The following is a 12,662-nucleotide window of genomic DNA, read 5'->3' on the forward strand; positions in this document are numbered from 1 at the left end:
TGCATAAGCAGTGCATGATTTGAAATGAACTGAAGACTCATAATGATACATGTAATCATAACACAGACACTCTTTATTAGATTTACTGAGATGCTTGGCTGAATCTGACAGCATGAAATGCTTTCAGCTACACACGTAAAGCAGGCAACATCACTGTTCAGCTTTCACATCCATGTTATGGAGGATGCAGAGGAGGACCAACAATACCCACCTAGACTGAGAAGGATGGCTTAATATGGAGAATATGAGATGCTTCATTATGCCAGGTTATAAGAGGCAATAGAGGAGTGTACATTGGTTGACCTTTGGCCTACAGAAGAGGGTAAGGGCCCTCATTTTAGATAACCGATTTTTGCATTTAAATTCATGTTCATTTTTTTTAATTGACTATTTTAAAAGTAAAGTTGGATATTCAGATTTTTTTCTAAGTGAAAAACAAGTTGGAGCTCTGAGTTTAAATTTTAAATTCTGAGAAAACGGAGTTCTTTAAATGTATTTGAAAACAAACAGTTGAAATTCGGAGTTCTGAATTCAGATGAAGAAGAAAATCTAATTTCTTTTTTTATTTAAATTTGAGAGGAAAAAACAACTCAAAAAGTTCTGCATGCGTAATTGATGCTGCGTGGGGTGCGTAGAGAGGGCACCCGGAAACACTTTGGTGCGTCAGAACCACAAACACACTGTAAAAAGTGTCATTAACATCAGTCAACACTTAAAACAGTGTCCATACAGAGAATACATAGAATTCTTTTTAGTTTTTGTACATGTTGTACATGAAATTAGGTCAGTGTGTCATTTGGTTCGATTTTTTTGCAGGATTCCCGCAGAAATATATTTTTTTAAATCAACTAAAAATGTTCAATATATCTTCACGACAGTTAGAAGTCGTCATTCTATTATTCAGAAGATTAAAACGTCTTGTAAACGGGTATCCCACCCAGTTTCTTCCACTTTCCCACGTGTTTAACAGGAGCCTCGCCGCTGTCCGGATGTTTTCTTGCAGTGTGCGGAATGGCACCGCTCTGCCGGCCGAGCTGAACATCTAAATGCGCCCTCCCCTTTTTTCCTTCTTTATTTTCTGACACACGCTGTAGATCTCCTCTAATAGCCTATCGCAGTTTGAGACACACACACACACACACACACACACAGGCTGAACCTAAAAAAGCACACTCCTCAACTCCACCGGTGGGGGGGACACGCACAGATAAGCAGATGAGATTTCTTTCCAAACGCGCACCGATGGCGGTGTGAAGCGCTTGGCTGAGAAGTACGCACGGCACTGTGGATTCTGTGGACGTTTTTTTATTTTTTATTTTGTGCGTCTTCACTCCGTCTGGATTCTGCTTTCATGGGGAAAATAAACAAAGCTATGGATTACTCATTCTCTCTACTCATACTCCTGACAACCATTTCGTCTGTGTCGACCGGGCAATTCCCATCAGCGCAGATGTGAGTACAGCTTCAAAACAGCCTGTTGGCTTTTAAAAGTCCGTGGGTGATTTTTGTGCTTATAAGCACAAAATACATACTGGAGTTGTATCATCGTTGATGGTTGTGATATTTAAAGTAATGTATAAGAAGTTAACAGCTTAAAGTTGATGGATCTCTTTGAAGCAGAGAGCGTTTTTCCTCCTTCCTGAGTGATGGAGGTTGTACATTACTTTGTGAAACGTGATATTTAAAGCTACTGTCCATTTATTCCAGCCTGCAGCAGTGTGACGTGTGGCTGTCTGTCACATCAATCTTCCTAGAAAGGTAGAGAGGGGTCTGAGTGGATGAACCTTTTCATTTGAGCTGATATTTTGTAATAAATTTGATTTATTTCAAGACAAATATAGCACAAAGTCCTCCTATAAAAGGGCTAAAAATTATGGGTTGAGTCATAAAATGATTAAAAACATTATATTATGCTTATGTGGATTTTCGGGCCCTAATAGTTAATAGAACGATCAATAATGAAACAGTTGTGTGTAGCTTTCTTACAGTAGTAAGAAGTAATGATGCCTCCAAGTTGTGTTCTTATTTAGACACTTGACTTCTTTTATAAGCAGGCACTAAATGGCCATGTTCCACAGACTAGCCGACATGAATTATTCTTTAGATTTGTAGTCTGTTGTCCAGTTTTATTCTTTTATTCACTGTAAAAGTAGTCCTTTGTGTGAATAAGTAGTGGAGGAAATGGCAAAGAAGCTTGTTGCAGATGACAGAAGTTGCCATGTAAGGAGGAGTTTTTGTGTCTGAAGCCAACCAACAAATGACAAAAAGTAAAGTGTGGAAATAATGGTACACATCATTTGCTTAGCATGTAGCCATCCATACACAAGTGTTTTGAGTTGAGTTTACCTGCAAACATAGAATCGAAGTGCATAGATTGGCCTTGTGGAACAATTACCTGATCTAAAATGTGACTGGGATTGGTGCATCCCTACCACATGGGCATCTGTGTGAAGATCTACTGACCACTCTATATAAAGGCAGTATCCTACAATGTGTTGGGAACCAGACTAGCTTCTGACTTTGAAAATGTGGTTGTGGCGAGAGCTGCTAGCTGCAGTTTATCATCAAAAACTATAAAGGCAATAAGAGCTACTGTGCATGTTAACAGTTCCAGCAAGTGATCTACCTGAATGTCTGGTCTACTTAAGGTCTGTGGTATCCATGTCTGCAAGAGAGTATAATCATATCTGATTTTCCAGGCCTGTGCACACAACTTGAGTGAACTTGAGACTTGAGTCACTTTAGGACGTGATCCTGAATGGGATGTGCAGCCATGGGGCATGAATGTGAATGGTCAGGATGGACAAATCTGATTAAATCCGAATTAAAAGATGTGGCTCATAATGTGAACATATCCTGTGTTGTTTCACCACTTATATTTTGACCTATTCGTTGGTTTCTGTGTGAGGATGTGCTGTACTTTGGCCTCCAGCTATAAGCTGTAAAGTCCCTGCTTGCCCTGCAGGACTCGGATGATGACTTCAGAGGTATCACTCTCTGTTAAAGTCTAAATATGACTCTGAGCCTCTATATTTGCAGTGTACCATTAATAGATGTAACAGATGATATAGTCTGCAGTCACAGAAATCCAGTTCCAACATCTAAAACAAACATGTCCGGCCTCATATACTGCAGCTCACTCTTTATATCAACAGGTTTATGGTATTCCAGATGGTTCTAAAGGAGCCTGTCCCAGAGAGGTGGTGAGCCATGATGGCACTTAGCCTAATGGCTGACTACAATGATGTCAGACTAGCAGAGTGGCCTGCCCACTCCCTATATTTCATGGGCATTAAGTGGATTGATCTGTGGGTTGTGCACATGATATTCACACACACTTTGTCTCTACAGTCTGTGCTCAAACCGTGAGAAGTCATTTTAAAGAATAGAAAAATCACACTAAAACCGAAGGTGCTGGTTCTCTCACTTCTTTCACTGTGAGCAACCACAGCCTCGGTGCTGGTGATGGAGTGATGTTGATTTTGATTCACGTTGACTCCTAAAGGTTAAAGTCATAGAGAAACTAGCGGGGCAAAGATGGAGAGGCTGACCCGGCGTGTTTTCCTTCAGGACAGTCAGGATAGTGGATGTCTTTAGTAGCTCGGCTAATTTGTGTGTCTTTATTTCCTTTTACTGCCATGTCTCATGGCTGGAAGTGTGACTGAATCGCCATTCTCCAGCTCTGAACTAACATGCCAGCATCTGTCTGTTTCAGCCCCCCGCCCCCCTTGCCGCCCTCGCTTCTCACTCTCCCTCATTGCTTTCCGCCTTGTTCTTTCCCTGTCCATCTTCCTTCCGTCCGGCTTCCTATGTGTCTTTTTACTATCCTCTCCCTCTCCTTCTCCTCTTTTCTTTGTTGCCCTAGGGCAGATGATTAACATCACTGAATCTGGAATGCAAAGTCTGATACCCCCACCCCCCCACACCCCCAGAGATCTCGGCGCCATTGAGCTAGCTGAGAGATCAGGGGAGATAAAAAGGAAAAGATAGAGATGGAGAGGAAAAGACACAACATGAAAAATCCAGCCTGTATATTGACATTTGTGTTACCACTGTCAAAGCAACAAATGGGGAGAAATGTCCACGTCTCATTGCAATGATCATATGCTTCTTTCTGGCTTTCAGATATCTCTATCCTCTTTGTGTGTTTTTTTCCACAGTTCCTGTCACCTCATGCTCAGTTTCTCCCACTCACACTTGCTTTTTTTTCTTTTAAAGGCTAACTAGATTTCATGCTCAACCAGCTAAAGAGCCATGCTTCTCATGTTTGCGGCCTCGTCTCTGGCGATCAGTGGGCATAATGTGAGGAGGTACTTCATCTGAACAGAGAGCAACATGGGGAGCTGTGAGGCTGTCAAGATTATCCACATATAAAGAAAAGATGTTGAATGTGTCTACGCATAACGGGAAGACGACACCTACAACCTTCTGTGTTCTGAAAGCAATAGTTTACATTGTTTGGTTATGTGTCCATTTTCTTTCATAATTTGGAGGATAATCTTTTTTTGGATGTTGTTGAAGCAAAACTGGCTACATTTATTGCATGTCCCTGTCCTTGACTCGTGTCATTTTGTGGAAGATTCGTGCCACAATTTTTGTAGTCAAGTTTTTTAACCTGTAACAAAAAGTGAGTGAAAAGCAAACATGACTTCTTCTTCATCATCATCAGCATTTGGCACAAACTTGTAGTTTCATTTAGCCTATTTATAGCAATTGCCTTTCTTTAAGACACTGAAATGCCTAAAACTTTACTGATGTATTTTGTGTGAGTTCTTGGTGAAGGCATTTTCTCTCATAATGACGCTTGATCCAAAAAGTTTATATCCATATTAATTATTACAATCTTTTTCCAGATGTAAAGTTTATGGTTGTAGAAGGGATAGTTTTGGAACATTGGCTTATTTTTTTAGCTGCTTATGCTATGAACTCACCACCAGCCCTGACCTCTTAACACCACAAAATATGATGATTGATGCATTTTATTAGCTGTACACTGGTATCCTGGACGGGTCGCTGAGGGTACAAATGCCTTAAAATTTCTTGAAAAATGAGATTATTTAGGTGTTATACCTTTTAATAGAGATTCTTTTCCTGCCTTCTTGGTATGATGTGACATCTTTGTTTTTACCTTGACACATGTTTCATCCCCGTGGACAGACACCGACAGTGCCCTGTAATGAATATGGCTCATTTCCCATATGTAGCTCCTCATTATGTGGCAAAATGTCTTCTGGACAATATGTTTATAGTAGCCATAAAAATCTAATATGTTCGAACAATTAAGAAAAACAAATCTAATATATAATTGTGACTTTATTCCATCATGCTGTGTTCAGATGATCACTTTTGAGTCATGGTTTAAAAGTTGGCTTGCAGCAAAGGGAACTTGTTAATGCTTTTACGTTCGCATTTGATTTGCGTCATGATTGTGCTAGGTGATTTGAACCAGAAAATGTGCCTATATCCCTGGAAAATCACGCTGGCTGCAGTCACTGTGTCCAACACATTGGTCTTTTTTATTATTTTTACAAATTCAGTTTTATTTTAGTCAATGGAAAAGGCCTGCAGGCTTTTTGTTTCATGATTGAATCACACAGCCGTGGATTCTTGCTTCTTGCTTTGGCAGAGATGGAAGGATTAAGAATATCTCATATAATTGGGAAAAAACAAAGACATTAGGTTTAATTTCAATATTTATTCCAGTGTCAAATCCAACTCGGATTTTGACAGTGATAATACGGGGGAGATTCGAGGAGGATGAATCAAATGCAATAAGCAGCAGATGGAAATGATCAGCTTGGGGCTGTCTAGGGTTTCCTTGGCTGTGATCTTCAACCTTTGGCCATTGGGGACTCTGCTGCTTATATGTATACTTCAGGAGGCATGCCCAGAAGCAGGCAGCTGATGGGTTATATCTGTTACACATTCAAGGGTGCAAAATCTGTGCCTGTCTTCACTTTCCACCTCTCCTTTACTCTTTTCTCCCACCTCTTATTCTTTTTCTCTCATTCCTCTTCACTTTTTGCTATATTTAGGCAAGCCTCCATCTTTAGGGGAAGGAGTGTTGAGTGTCCTGACTTAAGTTGAAGATACAGGACACGGGGTTGTAGTGTGACAGGGGGCTTCCCATAAATCTCCCTCCACCCGTTCACTGAAATGTTTCCGCCCCCTTGCTTATGTGAGGCCTACCAGTTTGCTTTAGTGTCTGGTTTCTCATCGCAAGTTCCTTTGGAGAATAAAGATACTCACACGTATGTAAGGAGAAAAACTTCCAGTAGTGGGGAATGACAAGCAACCCCCAGTGCTATTATTTCACTCACAATCCTTTGCCATGTGGAAATTCCCAAGAATTTTCCATTGCACCGTTGCCCAGGCAACGTTGGGAATAGCTAACAGCTGTCTGAATGGCAGCCCAGTTTGGCACAGGAAGCACATCTGTATAACAAAATATAAAGCAATGGGAGTAACAGTAGAAACAGTAGAACAGTTTTTTTCTGACAAAAGCGATAAAAATAAAAACAAATTTCCTTTAACAGTATTTTGTTTTAGAGTTAAGGTTATAGTTAAAGTGAAATAAATTATTCATTTATTTATTATATTCATGTTAATTTACACTGTTTTGCAAGTTAGGTATAATATGCCAACAATGCTAACAAGCTGGTTAGCATTTATCTAAGCAGGATTTGCAAGCGTTCAGCTACCTTACAACTTGTTCTAAACTTTAAATGCATCACTTTTGAGTAACACCTCAACACAGGCAGAGTTATGCAGTAAAAACAAGTGTGATAAATTTTTTGTTTGGATGAATCTGAAGTGTACAAGATGCGGCGTAACTGACTGTATATGAATGATTTTAAATCAAAATTTTCTATTAATATCTTGGACTGGTGTGAAGGCCTAGCAAACATGTCCTGATCAGGCGCTTCAGGCTCTAAGTGCGTACCTAAAATGTCTCTCATGACACCTGAAGCCCATCTGATGTGTTATATTTTGAGAAAGGCCCTAGAAAAGTGGACCCACGCCGGCCTGTGATGGCCCCTCTTGAGGCCATTAATGGAGTCGGATTGAGACATAAGAGCTGTTAATGCCAGTGTTCGGATTACACTGGACACTGTGCAGAGGCATCAGGGAGACTAGTGCAGTACTAACAGGTGTCTGTTTGTGTGGGCGTCTAGATTGACATTAATTGGGCATTTGGGCGTTTTGGGGGCTCTCGAACCTCTCTATTTATACACGTTGTCTGAAGTTGTGTGTGCATGTAGTGAGGCTGAAGGGGTTGATGTATGGATGGATGCGTAGAGCGTTTGCTCAGTGTGAAGGTGACAGAGATGTGGAGGTTTAGTCATTTGAGTTCAAAATGACATGTCGCACAGAGAAAGACAGCTGGAGGGGTGAGAACGAGCCACAAGGAAACACAGTGAATTAGCTAGGATAGCATGTCTCATACCAAATGTGTGCACACACTAGAAAGTAATTTAGTTACAGCTGTGTTTTTTTTTTTTGCTAGAATATTAGCAGCAGGTGAAATTGCTCTGCATCAAGTATAAACACTTGCAGGTGTCACAACAGTTCCATTTCCCCCCCTAGTTTAATGTGTCCGGACACCTGCTGTGAGAGGTGATACAAAGGGAGCTGTTAGTTCTGTCAGGGCCTATACGTCATTTGACATGGAGGGTGTGGTGGAGGCCGACTAGGCAATAAAGGGGGACAGCAAGTCAGTCCCAGCTTGTCGTGGTGCAGTGTGAGGTCAAATGTGGGCAAGGGTAGGAAAAAATGTCTGACCCCAGGCCCCACCCTGTGGCAGTTTCATGTTGCCCAGTGCAGAGCAGTGCTCAGATAACCAGAAGAACCAAATGACACTAAACCAGAACACTCAATTATTGTGTCAGATTAATCATCACTGCTGCTATCACATATGTCTGATTTGTCAAATAAGTGACATGAAAACACTCATCCTACCTATCAACCTCATTTTGTCCTTGCATTTAAAGCTAAAGAACCAGCAGTGTTGCTTAAATGTTAAACTGAGCATAACAGGTCAATATGAGGCAGTTTGTGGCTATAATCCAAACTATTAAATCAGTCCAGGGGGAATCGCCTTCCTGTAACCCACACCTGCTTTTTAGATGCATGACTGCCCAGCAACACCTCCCCTATCATGTTAAAATCATTTGTCAAGTTACTTCTCCCACCACTGTGATACACCCTAACATGAGTGCCTAATAGAGCACAGAGACCGCTGTTGTGAAGGCTCACTTAAACACAGCTCTTCAGATCTGTGCAGGGTGCGTTTGCATGTGGTTAAAAAAAAACTGGCTTGCTAAGAGGAAGCTGTAGAGAGGAGGCAGAAACATCAATAATGTCTTGCCATAGAGGATAATGAGGCCGAGAGACATTTACAAAGCCTGCAATTATGGTGTTATTGACCTCAATAAAGGAGAAGATATCATCACTTGTCTCCTTTGTACTTTGTAGTGATACATGTGAGAGGAGGGAGGGGCTGAAAGCAAAGGGTGGAAAATGAGGATATTAATTATGTGGAGTTCATATGAGATTTGAAGGATGTTAACAAAGCAAAAGAAAATTATACACATGGTGCAGATATAAAGAAAAGAGAATGATATAGAACAAAAAATGAAGATGAAAGACAAACATGATGACAAAGTAGTTATTAACTGTTCTGTATTCCAAATACAACCTGGGTCTGTGTAGTGGAACTAAGTCCATTGGTAGGGGAAGTAATTTAAAAAACCAGCATCAAATATATGTAATGTGCGTACCTGCAGACACTGACATGTTGTGTATGTACTCAAGGTGTATTTATATTCAAAACCAAACCGAAAAACTGTGACACACACTTGTGTATCAGCATGTTAAAATATATCTAGTGTTCCCACAATGGTGGGAACCTCACCCATGCACAAAATTAAAGCAAACTACAGCTATTTCCTTATAGAGCGCCTCATCCAAGCTGACTAGAAAGAGGTATCATAGACGCCCAATTGTGGGAAAACTGCAGTTGCAGGATAAAGAGAGTGTGGAAAAGGCAGGAATGGCAAAAAGAGTGTGGAAAAGTGGCAGAAGGTGACTGTCTTTCACAATTTTCTGTCAAGCTCACTGCTTATTAGTTGCTTTGCCTCATAGTCAGAGCTCTTATTTGCTATCCCCCAGCAGCGGCTCAATTACATCCATGCTGACATCCTCAAACATGCCTCTCTCTCTTTCTGCTTCCTGTAAGTCATCCTTGTTTCTCTCTAAGAACACATTAGATGCCCAAATTACTACTATTAGAGGAGGATTTAAGGTTTCCATCTGTCTCCCAGTGCTGGAAGCTTTGACTCCACAACCTGATGAGGCTGAAGGGAGGGCGTTTGCTGTCAGACGCCTCCTCTGTGATGGTTTTTCAATGGAATTAAGAGATCAAATGTGGATCTGCAGACTGAGTTTCTGGTATAAAAACATGGGGATGTTTACAAGGCGACAGGGCACTGGAGTGGAAACTCAGAGATTGGATATTGAGCCCTGGATTCTTGTGGTTGCTCGCACACGGGTGCGTCAGGGGCCCCTGAGCCGGTGTGACTTTTCTGAGATACAGTCAGAATGACGTCCAACATCGCAAGATCAATATTCCTGACTTTCTCTCAGCTCTCAGAGTGTTTACATGGTGTCAGATTTTTTTTCTTCTTGCTTGGTTAAAAATAAAGGACAAACAGATCTATCTAGGAAAATGACACTGATGTACTTTTAAACCTGTGCCGCTGAATGGAAGGTCATGTGGAGGGGAGACTTTTCTTCTTCTTTCTTCTTAAAACATTCTCTTCCATTGTTGATTATGGATGTGACACGCAGGCTGCATGAAACTAGACTATTAATACCACCAGCTTCAGCTGAGATGAGAAGACTTGGCTGCTAGCAAGCTGCTAGTGCCTGCTAACCAGTGAGATGTAAAAAAGTGTTTTATGACAAGCTGTTCTAACGCTTTGACAGCCCACAACATAAGAATACAGTCTGCAAGGTATTTATTTGAAGTTCCCTTGCTGTTTTCTTATAGAAATAAGTTTGTCATAAAAGCGCAATCTATTCTCCATGAACTCCATTTGGGATCTACCTTTTAATGCTGGGTAACAAACTTCTCCAAACTCCTTATTGTGACCTTGTTATATTAACCCTTAATGTAGGTAGATGTGAATTTGAAAGTAAGAAAGGAAGTTATGTTCAAGGACAGTTTCTATATCTACTTTATTACAACTATCTATCTTTGTAGCTCCTCACTGTAGCAGCCTACGTTTAAAACACGCTGATGCAGGTATAAAAAGGGTACAATAAAAACAGGTTTAGAGATGCTGTCCTATTATTTGTGATGTGGAAGCAAAGGGAAATTATTTGGAATACAGTCTATCAATCTAAATGGTGTTGGAGCAATGGTGTTTTACTTCCTGTTAACCTGTTAAAATTGTGTTAAATAGCTTGCTAGACTGCTAGAGGTTGTGGTTTTGAAGTGTACAAACAGAAGGAGACACAAACTGCCTCCTACACAGTGACACATAGCTTGGCCAGAGGGGTTAATGTGGTCAGTAGTAAGCCAGCAGTGTTCTCTGGCTGAGTCATGCCTGTCTATTCTGGGATTGTGTCCACTTTCCCATGTTCACCCCGTGAATTTGCTCCAACAGCCAGAGTGAGGTTGTGTGGTTTCATTAAGGTTGTAATAGTGAGTCAGGAAACAATTGATAAAAAATAATTTTTAAAATATTTTTTCTTCACCTCTCCCTCTCAAAAATAATAGTGGTTTTAGAATAATTATTTTGCATAGTTGAAACTATAGCACTAAACAACAGAGGTAGCTAAACTGGATTTCGTTGATTATTCTTGTGATGCAGATATTTAACATGCAGCTTCTGGTCCTCGTGGATCTAAATCATTTTTATTTTTTTTTTACCCCCAGTCTACTATTTTATGCTAAAGTCGTCTTTTGTTGCTGTTGGCATTATTTGGTCCTGAACAGTGTATATTTGGCTAATCAGATCCCACTTGTTGAAAACAGCTGCCTGCTGCTGCTGATAACAGCAGCTACACCAAAACACTGTGCTGAAAGATGTTAAAAAAAGCGGAAATTCTTTGTCAACATACAGTAAACTGATCTATTGCTTTTATAAATTTATTAATAAACTTAAAAGGTGCTGCTTTTGGCCTGTCCCTCTAATGCTCAAATGTGTCACTTCATTACATTAATGGCTGCACCTGTCCTAGTGACCTTTGAACCCCCTACTGGCCTCTGAAAGAACCAGACAGCTGGCCTAACAGAGGAAGCATCTCTTTCTTACAGTCATTAGAGTCTGAAAGGAGAGGGGGGAGGGGCTGCTTTATTATCTCCCCATCAGCTACTGTACTGATGGCCACAAGGGTCAAACACAAATTAAGACACACAGTCTCTGGTCTGGTCAAAGAATCAGCTCGTTTAGCAGAGAGGAAGTCTCACATGCCCTCTGACATGTATTTTTCTGTTTTTCTGTATTAGTTTGCAGAGATATGTTGTACTACTATCCCTGGCAATATTGACAGTTGGCCAGCACCTCATCCAATTTCACACCGTTTAACTCTCTGGCACATTTCAACATAGAAAGAACTTGATGAAATTTTAATATCACCCTTTCAGAGTTGAAGCCCTCATATGAGATGATCCATTTGTCTAATCTCCAACCAAGTGTGTCTGAAGTCAACTCTGAAGTCGGTGAACCTTGGATGATCTCTACTGTACACACACTGAGTCACATTTCACTACAAAACAACATGAGACAGGTATCAGAGCTTCAAGTAGGAAACTGTTTCATGACCCAAAGTGGGTTCATGTTTAAGTCTGTAGCTCATTTCCAGCTCGGTACAGGAACATTTGCACGTGTGTTATCAGTGATATTTTGAGTACCACAGCTAAACAAAGTGATAGGTCTGATAGGCTTTTCCTGATTGACGTTGAAGGCTGATCTGACAAAGGGTGCAGATGTTACAGAAGTACACACCCTGTTTGCTGTTTTGCAGAAAGTACTTTGGAAGACCACATTAGCACAGAATCTTGAAATTCAATGGAACTTGAAAGTTCCATTCAGGATACTAGAGATGTCCACTGCAGCCCCTAATCAGCCTATTAAATGCATTCTTTTTTTTTCCTCAGTACCCACCCTAGGGAAGGTACTTTCTCCCACAAGAGTGAACCCTACAGTGGAAATACTGGCTGCAGTGAAAAATGTGTTTGCAACATTAAGTGTCTAGTTAGTTCCTGCAAACAAATATTACTTTTAGGTCACACCTATTTTGCACTAGGTTTTGCATAACCATTGTGATCAAGGATGCATCATCACTTGTGGTGATTGCATAATGCACAACATTGTTAGCAAGGGGACATTGATTTCCTGCATGCCTTTATCTTAGATGATTTTAACCTGTAAATGTGACACGCTTATTACAGTCAGTCAAATTCTGTGTTTCTTGTTGCAGACCAAGAAGCACCGATCAATTTAGGTGTACAAATTAGAGTGGAAAAGTGGAGTAGAGTGAGTAACCACAACTGGCAGAAAGAACAAGTGAAGTAAAGCAGGAAAAAAGGGTGTTTCTCAACAGACCATGAAAAACCTTCTGCCTTATAAGTGGCTGATATTAATGTGGCAGTC

The 12,662-nt window shown here is 40.7% G+C and overlaps 1 protein-coding gene across 2 annotated transcripts in view; it reads left to right on the forward strand.

The window, feature by feature from the left end:
* The first annotated feature begins 1,101 nt into the window (after window positions 1–1,101).
* Window positions 1,102–12,662, forward strand: part of LOC114447199 (voltage-dependent calcium channel subunit alpha-2/delta-1-like) — a 106,878-nt gene continuing 95,317 nt past the window's right edge. For both annotated transcript variants that reach the window (XM_028423336.1, XM_028423344.1), the window contains exon 1: window positions 1,102–1,452. In XM_028423336.1, the coding sequence (XP_028279137.1) occupies window positions 1,352–1,452 (101 nt within the window). In that variant the 5' untranslated portion in view covers window positions 1,102–1,351. The remainder of the gene's footprint in view (window positions 1,453–12,662) is intronic.

Source organism: Parambassis ranga, chromosome 2, assembly GCF_900634625.1.
Source record: "Parambassis ranga chromosome 2, fParRan2.1, whole genome shotgun sequence".
In the NCBI taxonomy this organism is placed as follows: Eukaryota; Metazoa; Chordata; class Actinopteri; family Ambassidae; genus Parambassis; species Parambassis ranga.